The sequence below is a fragment of the Mixophyes fleayi genome, chromosome 12 (genome assembly GCF_038048845.1).
Source record: "Mixophyes fleayi isolate aMixFle1 chromosome 12, aMixFle1.hap1, whole genome shotgun sequence".
Classification (NCBI taxonomy): domain Eukaryota; kingdom Metazoa; phylum Chordata; class Amphibia; order Anura; family Limnodynastidae; genus Mixophyes; species Mixophyes fleayi.
In genome coordinates, this window is record NC_134413.1 from 13806957 (window position 1) to 13823041 (window position 16085).

Genomic DNA, 16085 nt, shown 5'->3' on the forward strand with positions numbered 1-16085 from the left:
CCTTAGGTATCTGTCCACTGGTATTTTGCAGATATCTAACAAGTTTAATAATCAAATAATCTGTAAACGATTAGTATGAAAGGAAAGGAAGCTGCTGTATAAGGGTCCCAATGGTACAAGTTTTAGGTCAACATGTTAAGTTCTCATGAGAAATTATTCTGCTTCTACTTCTGATTGTCAACCATTCATGGGTGTACGCAGGAATTTTCCCAGAGGGTGGAAGAACTTAGTGCATTGGCTTTCATCATTAATTTACACACCAAGCTGGGTACTTCCCCAGATGTAACATGGACACACAACTCGTTAGTACGTAACTTGTACTACAACACCCTCTAGATATATAGAGAACTTCTGCTTCTTACTTACTTTCCACACTTCCTGTTTATATTTCATTAGACACTCCAGCAGCTGACAGTGATACACTGAGAAACAATAAACAGAAAGTATTACACATTCACATGATACTGTTGAGTGTTGTCAGGGAATACATAGCATAGGATTTGCTGTCACAGGTTATCCATGATCCTATGTATATTATATTTACATTTTTGTTTATTCTGTCTCTCTTGAAAAATGATGGATCCAAACTTACTGGGTGGAGCAGAGACATGTGAGTTATTAGACACAAAAACATGACTAATCCTAGGCAATTCAATATGTAGACCAGTGTTTTCCAAATCCAGTCCACAGGGACCCCTAACAGTGCATGTTTTCCATATCTCCTTGCAGGAGCACAGGTGTAGTCATTATTGACTGATACATTGTAACAGATCCACAGGTGGTGCTAATTATTTCACTTGTCACCCAGGAAACTTGCACTGTTAGGGGTACTTGAGGACTGGGTTTGGGAAACTCTGTTGTAGACTGTGGTCATAGAAATTTTAAAGTGGTTTATTCTTATGCTTGAGACAATTGAAAGCAAAACGCTCAATTTAATCTAAACTGTGGAAATGTGTAATTGTACAGTGCGTTCTAAAGCACAATATCCAACTACTACATGAAAATAGTTTTTGCACCTTGAACCCACTTGAACTTACCTATAAGGGCCCTTGTGACTACATACCTGGATTGGATGTATACTGCATTGCAATCATGAGCATAGAGGAGGCAGACAGGTTTACATGTGCGGGAACACCGCCCTCTCTCCTGCTAGACCCCACTGCAACAGAGAAATGTGTTTAAAATGCTTTGTCCCCGAGAGTGTATCAAAGGAAAGTTACTGCTACAATGTAACAAAACAGAACACTTAGAGACAATGGGCCTGATTCATTAAGGAAAGTTAAGCAAAAAATTGAGTAAGTTTTCTTACTTAAGTGTAGTGGACAAAACCATGTTGCAATGCAAGGGTTGCAAATGAGTTTATTATTTTACACATAAGTTAAATACTGGCTGTTTTTCATGTAGCACACAAGTACTTGATAGCTTTATTTGTACACTGAAATTTAAAGTTGATCTAGGACATGCCCTACCCCAAATATAAATTTGCCATCACATTTTAAATTTACCTCCCCCTCCAATGCAACATAATTTTTTGCCTTACTTGCTGGCGTGTGCTTAACTTTCCTTAGTGAAGTAATGAATCATGCCCAATGGCAGTAGGATAAAACATCTTCAAAAGAAAAGGAAAAAAGCATTCTCTTAATAGGGGCACACTAAAACTCGCTAAAAATCATATCTTTATTGTATTTAATTAAAAAAAAAAAAAACTTACCATCTATCTCATCATCTACGTGTGGCGAAATATGGAATTAAAATGATAGCAAGAATAAAGTGAAAAAGAAAAGTGTCTAAAATGTTGCAATTTTGCAACAGGGGACCTCCACTTAATAGAAAAAAATTATTACTATATCTATATATTGTTATCATTCAGATAACAAATTATTATTATAATAATAAATTCAAATGCCTGTCTATAATTTTTCTACAATAATATTTATTCATGGTTCTATGCGGAGGCTCATAAAAATCTGTGTTTGTCAGTGGCAGTAAGATGTTAGCGTCAAAGATCTGCAAGTTGCTATTTACGTAGCTTTATCTCATCAAAACAATCTGTGTTGCAGTATAACCATATATAAGATCACTTGTATCTAAATCTCATAGAATGGTTTCCTTAATGAAGCTGAACTGGTAACACAAGATTTTCCAATGTTATACATTATAAGGTATATTTTATGATCTGCTTATACTCTGCATAAGCAATGAGTACTTAATATAAGTGCAATGCACATATGCTATTCCTGACAACCGATATGCTGTTGGCTAATTTTTAGCATTTGTAGCAGAAATACAGCATTTGTGTGGGAGTTTGCAGCTCCCAATTTATGGACTTATCCACCTTCAGACAACTTTATTTTTTTTAGGTGTCTTTAACAGAAGGAGTTTCCAATGTATTATCAGGTTGTTTATTTTCACCACCCTTGGATACAACACAAAAGTGCGCCGTGGGTGTCGCTGTTTACAAAGCACTGAACAGAGCTGAGCTGTGCCATATCCAAAGACAGCTCTGCCTGGATGGTATAAAGGCTTTGGTGAAAACACAAGGAAGCCAGAAAGTTCTTTGTAGTATAAGCTGCATGACGGTATAAACAAATCAATGTAAAAAATGCCTGAAGGTGGAGAACTGCCTTAATTTGTACTCATGGATTTGAAAATCAAACTACAAAACTTTGTTTATTCACATTGAGCACAGAATTCAGCATATTTAAGCATATGTGCAGTTTTCAGATAGTCGGTCCTTCTAGAATTACTGAAGGTCATATCTTTAAATATATATTTGGGGACATAGCTGATCTTCATTGAAGTATACTGGGAAGGAGTCCATGATTCTGTTTTAAATATTCACCCATTCTGATACTTTGTAACATGAATAGTGTAATAAAACCACGTATGAAACATTCATTGTATTTCTTCTGTTTAGACCTGTTGAATTTGACTTAGGAAAATAAATATCAAATATTTATAGCATGTAACAAGCACAGACATAAAATAATGAAAATATTATAAAAATGTAGCCATTAGCCATATACAATATAACAATTCATGTATTAAATGTAGCTAGCAAAGGGGCATACATAACATAGTATAGATGTGAAAAAGTAAAATTAACAAGTAAAAACATATTTTACTTGTTTTAGCTGCATTTCATAAGATTGTATCTATTAAAGCATTCTTTCTCTGCAATATTTCTGTCTAATCAAATTTGTCAGTCGGTGGAGCTAGATGAAACCTTAATCATAGACAAACCAAGAGCCAATCACAGCATTAGAATACTTACAGGACTACACCAACCAGGAGCCAATCACAGCATTAGAATATTTACAGAACTACACCAACCAGGAGCCAATCACAGCATTAGAATATTCACAGAACTACACCAACCAAGAGCCAATCACACCAATAGAATTTATAGAGCTAGACAAGCTGTAGCCAATCACAGCTCTGCTGAATTCATAGAACAAAAGTTCACATAACCAATTGCAGTAGAATATATGCGTAAAATGTTACTGTCTATGGGCCTGATTCATTAAGGAAAGTTAAGCAAAAGTAAGCAACTAAGGCAAAACCATGTTGCATTGGAGGGGGGTGTAAATTTAAAATGTGATAGCATATTTATATTTGGGGTAGGGCATGTCCTAGATAAACTTTAAATTTCAGTGTACAAGTAAGCTATCAAATATTTTTGTGTTACATGAAAAAACAGCCAGTATTTTCCTTATGTGCAAAAAAATAAATTAATTTGCACCCCTTGCATTGCAATATGGTTTTGCCAAGAAAACTTGTGTAAGAAAACTTACTCAATTTTTTTGCTTAACTTTCCTTAATGAATCAGGCCCTATGTAATGACGTAAATTCATTGAAATTGTTATAACTAAGACCATAATTAAAACTATTTTGTTTTAGTCAGAAATGAAATAGTAAACATCATAATAAAAGTATATATATAATGACAGTTTGTTTTTATGTTCTTTCTTTTTCTTTTTTTTAATAATTTGAATTACAATGTTGATCTTTTTAACCCTCCTTTAGTACAATTCCTGGAATGGTGTTTTAACGACCTTAACAAAAAAAAAAATATATATAATTTTTCGTGATTCTTTCCTTACCTGTTTTTATGCAATCAATTCAATCCCAATACACCCCACATGTTCTTATTCTTCATTTAAAACATGTCTTTATAGGAAAATAGTCATATCAAATATATTTAGTTTATTAGAGGTATGGTCTACATGTGTGGGCCATATAATCCTATTATAGAATGTATGTATTTCGTGTAGGCGTTTGTGTGCACATTAGTTTTTTTTTACTTTTTTACGTTAGCTCATTTTTCTCTGTCCAACTTTAAGAACAGTGGAGGAGAAACCTTCAGTGGAGTAGAATCTCCCTGTAAGCGGAGTACCCCTTAATGTAGACTCTAACGCTATGCAAAACCCCTACATCCTGGGGCGCACTCGGGGGGGGGGGGTTCCTGGGTCTCCAGAAACCCCTCCCCTCCGCTAAAAATGTGCCATACACAGCAGCACTGTACTATACAATACAGCACCGCCGCGGATGCTTCTTTGACAGCGCCGCGGCTGCTGTATAGTACAGTGCTGCCGAAACTTTTTTATTTATTTTTTTGGGGTGGAGGGGAACCCCCCCTTAAAAATCCACCGTGCGCCCCTGACATGGGGGTAAAATGCAGCTGTCGTCAACGCTCAGGGGAGGCAGACATGTTTTAGACTGAACCAATATTCATGTGAACACACAAAGTGTAATAATGACTTATAATCTGGTTACAACCTAGACATACCGTTTAGTATACCTCTGTAATATGACTTAACAAAGGACAAGGAAGTCCGAAAATGTTACCTATCTTTAATTTTACCAGGTTCGATGGCTTGCAACAAAAACACTTGATTCATTAAGGAACCCGATCTGAACGCCAAACCAAACTAAACTTACGTGGATATTTTAGAGTCAGTTACTGGTCCATACACTTGCGTTCCCAAGAACCATAGAAAACACTGTTGGAAATATATAACGCCCTGCATAACATTACCAGAAGCAGAGCTATTCAAACTTTGACTTGGCTAATGTTGTGGAACTACAAGTCCCAGCATTCCCTGCCAACCAGAGGTTGGAAGAGCACGTTGGGGTTTGTAGTTCCACACCAAGAGATGGCATAAGATTGGCATAGTACAATTTATAAGCTAGGTTTAGAAGCCCTTTAAATGGTAAAACTTGCAGCAATTCCCAGGCGGTGATCTTATAAATATATTTGTCTATACAGTATGCATAATTAGTAATATATCCTAATGGAATGCGGTAGGTAATGATAATAATACACTATGTAACACAAAAGAGTACAACGTTTGTCTACTTACATATTGCCATGGGTAAGAAGGAGGTACTGAGATATTCGGTGATGTCCTTGTGGAGAAAGGGAGGGAAGGTGGCCAGGGTAGATATCATTGTATAGGGTAATGTGCTTAATATATCATCGCTCAGAAAGGGCAACAGACAAGCAGTTGTGTAAAATATAGATTGTCCCAGATCTGCAAACATGAACAAGAGGTGTTTATTGACACACAAATCAAAAACAGTAACATTTTATTTACGGTGTCTACAGGGCTTTTCAGACAAGCTGCAACAATGGTACTATGTGATCTGGTCATTTGTAACCAACTCTCACTCCCACCTACAAGACTTCTCCCGTGCTGCTCCCCACTTATGGAATTCTCTACCACACCCAATAAGACTTTCCCACAGCCTTCAAATCTTTAAACGTTATGTGAAAACCCATCTCTCTTTTAGAGCTTACCTTATCCCCGATAATAATATTCACACTAATGCAACCTCATAGCTGTCCCAGTCTCCACTCTGAGCCACACTCGCTCCTCTTGTTTCAGCTGTGCCCTCTTCCACTTAGAATGTAAGCTCTCTAACGAGAAGGGTCCTCTACACCCTTTGTTTTCATGTCTGCATTTATATTGTCTGCCTTGTATGTCCCTGTTTTATGTATGTCCTGATTTTTCTACTGTAAAGCACTGCGGAGCACTGTGGCACCTTACAAATCTACAATAATAATAATTCATATCAATCCATTTATAAGAGTATTAATGCAGCGTATCTTTGGGAGTCATCTATGCCAGGCAGAACAGACACACCAAGTTTTCTCTGCCACATCTTTTAAGCTGTGCACCTTGATGTGCAAGTCAAGGTGAAAATATTGCACATAGGCTAATAATTTCACTGTATACTGATGTGACACCTCTCATTTCAACAGTGTAAATGTATGTGTATGCATGCAGAGGAGTGGAGGGGGGTTCTCTTTCTGAGTCACAAATCTGGACTTTGGGCAACATGTTTCCTGGGCTGCAGACAATTTCTCCCTTTCTCTGGCTTCTCAGAGCTCCCTCTAGTGATCACGCCATGGCTGCTGCCATGGTAACAACACTGAAGCTTGTGATTGGTTAACGGTGCAGGAAGCTTTCCAAAGCTCTCTGTGATCCAGGTTTAGTAAAAAAGGAGTGATAACTTTTTTTTTTCCATTTGCACATCTGGTTGCACTCAAACACTTTGCTCAATAGTAAATCAAGACGATTCAAGCCCCTAAACAAGAGGATGTTAGAAACGCTTCTTTATTGATGAGAGGGGTTGAGCCATAGTGACTCAAATTTCAGCTCCATCCACGATCTAGCACCTTGGCATAGGTACTACAGAGGTAGAGCTCACAAATGTCCCACAAGACCATCTCTAATGGACGCATACATTTGCAAATGCATGCATAGGAACGGTGTGTATATATTTTATGTGCACAGCGGAAAACTATACACAAAGGCAGGAAAAATTAAGCACGTTCCATTGTAAATGACCTCTGTGAAAATCACACATTGCAGCAATTAACAATTAATTGATCGTTCAAAACAGAGCAATATATATCATTGTATCTGCAGGAGGAGACTATCAGATCAATTTATTCCTGACTGTATTTGTAAAGTAAGTAAATGTAAGTCATTCACCTATCGAGGACAAATCATCACGTGTTTCTGGGTTCTGGTATCACAACACCATGTTGTGCAAATTCTCCAGAGAGACGTGTTTAGATTATATAGAGGGCAGCAATATATTTTTTAAAAAAAAATTAAGAGATAAAGGGACAAGCAAATATTTCAAAGCTTATTGGCCAATTTTCCATGCCTGGCAAAGTTCCTTAGAAATCAGTGAAATATAGTTTTGTTTACTGATACTCAAGAAAAAAATTTGTTAGAAATTAGAAGCAAAATCACCATTTCCTCAATATTTACCCATTCTAACCCTTATATAATCAGACTATAAATCTCGGAGAATTTGGAGGGGGAAAAAAATGTCATAAATGCAAGTAACTGCTATAAACTTATCACAGGAATGTAATCTAATTTTCAGCATCATGCTAGACATAAATAAATAACTTTTATGCATCAGTTGTTAAACAAAAGACAAACTGGTAACAGTTTAAATATGCGTCTCTTATTAACTTTCTTTAATAACTCTTTTGTAAATAACAGTTTTCAGCAATATGGAATCAATTGAAACACACAAATTTGTCAAACAAGATTATGCAGATTTCTCTTCAGAACTGTGGATGATGAAGGGTTCCAGCAAATCTAGTGTCTGGTTTCTAAACAGGAGTTTCTCTGCAATGTATGCCAATGTGTATCTGTATCTGTGATGGGTTAGTTAGAACGAAGATGATTTCTAGAGAGTTTTGCAAGGAAAACAATTATCTTCCAGATGGTACAAGCTTATGGATCGATTCATCCAGTTTCTTTAAGAATAAATATCTCCAAACAATCTTAGCTTGGCCTCACATATATCATCTAAAGCCTATTAAGCTTTATTACGGTGTATGGTCATCACTTAACTTATCCTATATTATCATGTCACAGCTATACACCCCTCAATATACGATGTATACAATCATGTGTATGTAGGTTATTACAAACCATGCCTATTGTCTGAAAATACAGGAAATTACTTCACAGAAGCAGCCATTTTATGAGACCGCAACCTATGCATTAACTAATAATCAGTGACATCACTAAGGCACCAAGGGCCACTAGTTCTCAGGGAAACGATAGGCTGCCATGTCATAATTATACTCTGTCAACTCCCAAAATGGCTGCCTTCACAGCATCACCCCACAAAATGGCTGCCGTCACAGTGTGTTGGAGACAAGTCAATATAAGCAGCCACAAACATTGGAACACACGATGCCCCATTTTGTGGACCTTCTACTACTCAAGTCACTGATCAAGTCACTTGCTGACATTATTAAAAGAATAATATACTTTATTTATACTTTGTGTCTATTATAACTATATTTTTCTATAGATCCTTAGTGAGAACATTTGGACATAAGTCTTCCTGAACAGAAAACCTAATGTTTGTGATTCTTCTCATTTAATGATATTGTGACATAAACAGTGGGGAAATTGCTGAGGGCAGATATGCATATCTAAGGTTTCTGTCTTATGTGTTTTAAAACCCTCAGGGAGAGTGTGTATGTTTGGAAAGTAAGTTTACAAACAGTGGTCTGGCTTCACCCAGCCGGAGTAACGGTCCCTGGGGTTATGAATGGAGAGAGAAGGGCGGGCTCAATTCCAAAGTCCATTTCAGGTCTTAGCTCCTGATAGTCAGTTGCTGAGTGGTGTTGGTAAAAAGCTGTGAGGCAGTTCTCTCAGTCTCTCACTACAAGTCAGGGGCCTGCTGAGAGACACTGCTAGTATTACTTGTGAGTTCTGTTATTTTGTGTGTGTGGGACACTAGGTCCTTCTACCTTAGAGAAGGTATTCCTTATTGTATTAGCTAGAGCCGAACAGGCTGGGACTTTTATTTATGTTTTGTTTATTTTTGGAGCTGTTAAATAAAGCTAGCTGCGAGGCACAGGACTGGTGTGATATGGTTTGGCTGGTGCATGGGAAGTGCAGCCATTTACCCCAAGAAAAAGGCACACCCTAACCCGATCTTGCAACAATATAATTCACGCTAAAGAGCAGAGCGTCAGACGTGGCTAAAATCTTGTGATAATATTTAAATATTAGTTTGAGTTTACATAGCAAGAATTGCGAGCGTCATGGCTTTAATTAAGGTGCATATTTGAAATAGGGAAAATGTTCATATACGATCATAGGCAAACCTAGGGAGGTCCTAGTGCCTGGAAACCCACCTCCAAGCCTGGGGCACTGTATAATTGAGGTGGCTGGACCCTGCTCCCGCTTCACATGGCTCTGCTTGAAAAGGGAGAGCTGCCTGCAACTAACAGTAGTGTACGCAGCATTGCCCATGTATATTATGGGGATAGGAAGAGTTGGAGAGCAGCCAAGCTCTGTCTAAAATTATAGTCACGCCCACTGGTGGCGTGGTGTGGAAAACCCCCTCTACAAATCCTGCGTTTGCCCCTGACGATCCCTTTCAAATGTGACCTGATTGTACCTCTCGAGCCCCCAAAATCATCACACTTTCCCCTTTTGCATTGTCAAATCATCTTTAAGGAATAAAAGCAGAATATTCTTACCGTGTTGACCATGTTGAAGCAAAGGGACTAGATCCAACAGGGTCACCAGAGTCACATATAGCCCCTGATAGTCCAAGGAAGGGTACTCTGATAACTGAGCATCGCGGTTTTGCTGACCACGTTCTGATGGAGAATCTCGCAGGACGCTGTAAAGGAGGGAGCGAGTGACAGTAGGGTTGATGGAACTGACCTGTGGTCTTAGAGATGGGGTGAGTGGAAATGGCACAGGAAAAAGACACATAGTCATAGGCACTGTCAAATTGGAGGCATCTTGATTCTCCTTCTTGCCTGACCGGGACAAAATGCTGTTGAGGGGACAAAGAAAAAAAAGAGACAACAAAGACACAAAGAACAGCACATTACATTGAAATGACACTATAAAACAAAGAATAAAACACCAGATATACACCACATAAGATGCAATAGCTACCAATGCATTATCTAGACTCAATCTCTTCACTCTCAGCAATAGGAAATTGGAATTTTTTTGACTCAACTTTACTCAACATTCTCATTGCATCTCATGTGTTATCTGGTTCATAAGGAGCAAAAATATAAGGATGCATGTTTCAGTGTCACACCCATGCTTTGCAGTCATGTCAATTGGCAAATAAAAAAAACCACGCCCATCCAGTGTATCTCCGAGTTCCGATTCCAATGTCAATCCAGATTATCTCTCTGTTACTTCCAACAGCTCAGAGCTAATGCTTGCCCTTGATTTTTGCCTGGTTTAGCATTTTTGAAGGTCTTGATACATTAATGTAAGCGCAGACAACAAACTTCAACACTGTAAAATATAGGTGTGGCACTTTCAGAAACATGTTTCAGCCAGAAATAAACATGTGAGTTTGTTAAGAAATCTTCTTAAAAAACACATGTTTATTGCACCAAAATAATGTCTGTATGTATTTCATGATACTGTTTCATGACATTCCATCAGTATCATCTGACATAATGAGGGTTCGACAGGCACATGAATTAAGAAATAATATTTCTTTCTAAAAATGTGCACTAAAGCTACTGGGAGGAAGCTTTAAAAATAATATATAATTGATGATTTGTAGCATATGTGAGCTAATGGCAATGGCAGATTATGCGCTTTTAATTTAGCATTCTCCATGTTTAGGGAGGAAACAGATTATTTTAACAATACAAACACTATTTTGTTAACTTGTTACCTTCATAAGTGTCTGACTAAGCAAACAGTTCTTTATTTACTAATGTTACTAAACCATATCAATAATATATAACATTTGCTACAAACTGTTATATAACTGTAACATCTTTGAGCATTAATCTCCCTTTAAAGGTGATTGCATACAAATTCTAGCCTTGTGTCAACATTCATTTTAAAACATCATTGTAATTCACTTTTAATCACAATTTACAACTTTGCTCTGTAAATTCAAAACTATACATTTCTGTCTTTTCATTCAATAGCAATAGTTTATGAAAACATGTAATTATTATAAGATATACTAGACTTTTATACTGCGTATAATAAGCATTTTTTGATAATATCATACTTTCTAAATTAAGCAGTAAACGTACTAAAAGGTTTCAAGATATTCCATTGCGTTATATGGAATTTAAAATGATTTATTACGGTTAGAACCAATTAGTTATTGGGTGTGTGTTAAAGTGGCCAGTTTAAAGGGCAGTTCACCCTGCTACAATCTTGTCTTTTTTTCCAAGTCAATCAATAATTGACAACCATCTCTGTGACGGAGTTGTCACAATGTCCCCTTCTTTCAATGTATTGCAATTGATGACTGACAACTGGAAATGATTGTCAATGGTCAACTGAGAGGGAAGACGGATATAATAACTAGTTCTCTGCAGTCGAGTGCAATATTATTAATTTGCAGCAAAAGGATCACCTTTAAGAATCATATAATAATGTAAGTTGGGTTGTTAGAACATTGGGTCTACAAATTATGCAATTATTGCATCAACTATATCTGAATTCTAGACATTATTATCAGGGCAACAAATAGTACAATAACTCAAGTTACATATGTGAAGCCCCAAAAAAAACTTATTTTGTCATGAACAGGTAAATAAGTACAGGGTTAGCCCACTGGTCTACGTGTACAATCAAATAAAAAATGCTTAAAGATTAGCAGTAACTTGTAATTATTTGAGAATAACCCCATACATATTTATCAAGCACACTTTTCGCTAAATTTTGAGTGTGAAACTTTTCTACAGCTGGTCAGATCTGTGTTTGCACCAATTAGGATAGAAGGACTATTTTTTTATTCAATTTTTTACATTTTTGCAGCCTAATTTGATAGAGGGAGGTGAAGGTGGAGCAGAGAAGCTGTTGGAAAGTTATATTCCTTAATAGATCCCACTTCTATTTACTAACTTGTGACACTGCCCAATATAGCAGGTTATCCTCCGCTGAAACCAAATTATCAATTCAGACCAAACGCTGTTTTCAGTCACTGTTTGGAATGGAGAACATTCCATGTCATCACACATAATGATGTGCAAATTGAGCCGGGATACAAGTTAGTAATCTCAGTCTAATAAATTCAATCTGATGGTTAAAGGGTGTCCTAGTGAATGCACCATCCAACATGTATAATGCCCTGACATCAACATTCACTCTGACATACATCTGTATGTTCTCCCAACTTGCCTCCTGCATAATAATTGCTAAACTAAGGTGCACGGAGGGGCTAGTATGCAGTGCAGGACTATTACTAAGGATTGTCTTGCTATAATATATGTTAACCAACTGCTACTGCTGCAGCTCGTGCAAACTGCTGGGAGTGTAACGCCCATCCCCCTGGACATTCTTAATATTGTAGGGTGCAGGAGGGTGAGGACCGCTATTTCACCACCATCATTATTTTACTATAGGTAAAGAATCATAATAAAGCAAATATATTGCAGAGTTCTAACGCACCGCCACTGAACCACACCTCCCAATAATTCCAGTTTTGATACGCCTGTTGACATACCCTATCAGAAAGTAGGTGTGGCTTCATGATTCTGTGGACGCTATTGGTGAAATCTGGGAACTGCTTGGGTGGATCGATTTGGATGGATCGTGGGAGGGGCTTACTTTATATTGGTTTTATAAAATGTTGAGAAGTACGACTGAAGCGCCTGCTCACGATAAATGGCAACTCCTAATGAAAGAAGTTTTGAAAGTTCTGTATCTTTTCAATGAGGTTACTCTGAGCAGATAGAATGAGGTTACTCTCAGAGATTTCTCCTGCCTTATCCTACTTTCCACTGGTTACTGGAGTCCTTATCGGAGTCCTCAATTTAAAAACTAACGCTATCTCGGGATGACCTTAGCTTAATTTTTTAATACGGTCCAGCTCCGCCAGGGAGGCTTCGCTGGATCCCTTGCTGGGTCCTGACGCTATGCGCTATAGCTGCGCATGCGCAATAGCTACAGACGGAAGCAATTGATCATTTCCTCCTTACGCTGGCAGAGTTAGGCTGCCAGCAAAACATTTTTAGCTATTGTTTAGGAGAGAGGATGAGCCAATGATCCCTTGGCATGCTACATAGCAGCAGTACTACATTTTGTATCGTTACATAATTATAGTAACCACCGTCCACTAGCCCCCAATAGTAAATAGACCCTTAAATGACAATAAATACATTTCTTCCTCTCCTAAAGTGTTTTTTACTTTGGGTAAAACTGACTTTCCTAATGTTCCCCATTGGCTGTACCTAAGAAATAATCACAGCCACATGTCATCCGTACACTGTTACTGCGTTCTCTAATGGACGGAAAGTGAATGTGTGAGGAATGGAAATTGAGTTGAAGTATTATTATCCACACTATCCCTGGGTGTATTTTTTGAGCCTGCTGTGGCTAGTAAATTTACCATATCATCTGACTAAGCAGGTTTATCTACTAAAAATTCAGCAACGCTTAGGAAGACCTGGTACAGTTTAAACGCTATCAGCGCAACCGTGTAGGATGCATTCTGTACTCATGCACCTGATTGATCAGATGATCTGGGAAGTTCGTTGTCGGGATCACAAAGTTGGTTTTCCTCTGACCCCTGCCCACAGCCGCAGTAACTATTGCCCTGTCTCGGTTTAATATAACGTTTGAGAGCAGAGATAGTGTGGTTAATAGGATTGTAGGAGCATTGACAAGCCAAAAGTCCAGGCAAAAACCTAACTGCTTTTATTCTTTCAACTTTTTTTTTTTTTTTTACTCTAGAAAAATGGAAATCTCACCTTAACAATGTCTGGGAGAAATACTTTAGGGTGTTGGCTATGTCCGTCCCTGTTGGCACTGGGTAAGTGTTGTGGATGACGCGGTGGTGGTACTCGTGGAGGTATCGTATCTTGGAAGCAACTGCACACACAGAGGAAGAAACAGAAAGAAACATCTGGTTTGTAGGATGACAACAGTCAGTCGTAACTAACACACGGACACAAATGTCTGCACAGCTATCACATATATACGTATTACGACTAAGGGTCATGCTCAATATATGATGACAGAAAAAGGACTGGATAACTTGTGTCCCGCGTTCAGGTGATTCTCTTATCCAGGTGTAATTTACTTTCACGGATCTCTAGACATTCCGTCTTGGAACACTCTCATCAGTGGGAGGAGCCTGTTTCTTTAGTACATGGGAAAGACAGATGAACTGGGGAAATGCTTTAAGTGTTTACAAAACCACAAAACTAACAAATTTGAGGATAACGGGCCTCATTCGGAGCTGAACGTAATTTCGTTGCTCAAACGTATAGGTAAAATACTGACTACAAAATTGCTTTCTTAATGAAGTATTTTGATTTGCTCGTATCTTAAGCTCTGGTGCTTGTTTCTTAGAAAGTATTAAAGACATCATCTGATTCTCATCAGCAGGTAGCTTTATACCAAGGATCGAGTTTCCACAAAAATATGTATGTAAACAGGTATATCTGGGAATGCCGCCTTCTCAGAATAGGCCGTGCCTCGAGGTGGCATGTCACACTTATGTCATACTTGCCAACTTTTCCTCATTGGCTTCAGGGAGATCCTGTGGGAGGTGGGCATGCGGGGGCGGGGCTGGATGAATCGCATCATTTTGGCCCCACCCCCTAAACGATTGTCACAATTTTGGCCAATTACTGCAGGGGGCGGGGCTAAGATTATGCAATATTTGCATAATTAAGCTCCGCCCCAGTCACTTATCTATTGCTGGGGCGAGAACCAGGAGGTTGCCCTGCTCTCAAAAATGCGACATTCCGGGAGAGTAGGCAACTATGCGTTAAAGAAAAGCAGCTAATGAATCTCTACAGACTGAAGTGTCTTTTACATTTCTGTCTCCATTACTGAAGTCATGTTGTCTTACCTGTCAGTCTTTGATTAAATCTTGGTCTCCATGAAAATGGCCACCTCCATAGGCATCAATACATGGACATAGGACACAATTTCTGAACTGTGTCATCATGTCACAGATGGCGAAGCCAACCACGTCTTGTACTGGCTCAGCATCAGGGAGAATGCCAGACTTTTCAGGGAGTGAGGGAGATCACCCCTATTTTAGGGAGTCTCCCTGACATTCAGGGAGAGTTGGCAAGTATGACTTATGTACTTCAGGTGTACTTACACACCATCAATGCACCTGTCCAAGTAAAGCTTACTGAAAACTCTCAATTCCACATTGTTTTACTGCAGATGCACAGCAGAATTATACACCTCAGACATGGACCTATAGCCAACTCTAAATGGGGAACATAATGGTTCTCCAGTGAATATTTCTACATTTAACATGTCCTTAAAATGCACCTTTATTTAATCATTTAAATATTAATAATTTAAATATTATTTTTTAATTCAATATTATATAAAAAATGGCATTTATACTGTCTGGGTTTCTTTCACAAATGCTTAAAGGGTTGTAGTTATTTCTCTCTATTCACTCTGTTCCTTCACTCTCCTGGTGACATCTTCCACTTAATGCCAGAGGCTCCAATATGCAAATGAGATGGAGGGGAGGGATTCAGCTGACATTCTAGTATTGTGATTATAATAATGGCTCCGGCCACTGCAGTTTTTGAAGGTAATAGAAAGGGAAATTACAACATTTACTATCTGTTTTTAACATGTCATATAGACAAACCCAGATCTTGAATTTTAAAGACACCAGTATAGTTTAATGTAGGGATGGCAGATCCACTTTAAGAGCACCTTGTGATGTGCTATATTGGCGCAAATTATTGGAGTATACTGGCATCAAAGGCTGAATATTCTGTATGACATGTCGGAATAGCGAATGCATCAATGATATGTTGCCACAGAATGTATCTAAACTAATTCTAAAAAAAGAATATGATTACGTAGCAATCCTACTGCAAAGCTTCCCATACTGAACTGTGGGGATGGACCGATAATAGGTGAATCTCGCAAATAACTTCTCATAAGATCTCAGTTCCCACCAAAACAGGATTCCATTGTTTGCATCAGGCGTTAAAGTTAACTTGTTATAGATTTCACTATGGAAACTTGCCAGGCTTGTGCCGGTATTGATAAATACATGATAATTTATATTATTATGCCTGGTCTAATTACATT

General features: G+C 38.1%; 1 protein-coding gene across 3 annotated transcripts in view; it reads right to left on the reverse strand.

Moving 5' to 3' along the window:
• The window catches only part of UNC79 (unc-79 subunit of NALCN channel complex), a 112116-nt gene that overhangs the window by 92321 nt on the left and 3710 nt on the right, over positions 1-16085 (reverse strand). For 2 of the 3 annotated variants that reach the window (XM_075192889.1, XM_075192888.1), the window contains exons 2-6: positions 13754-13874; positions 9536-9840; positions 5364-5534; positions 1064-1159; positions 367-422 (exon numbers count right to left, since the gene is read on the reverse strand). In XM_075192889.1, coding sequence (XP_075048990.1) covers positions 367-422; positions 1064-1159; positions 5364-5534; positions 9536-9840; positions 13754-13874 — 749 coding nt within the window. The remainder of the gene's footprint in view (positions 1-366; positions 423-1063; positions 1160-5363; positions 5535-9535; positions 9841-13753; positions 13875-16085) is intronic. The other variant, XM_075192890.1, reaches the window with a different exon arrangement.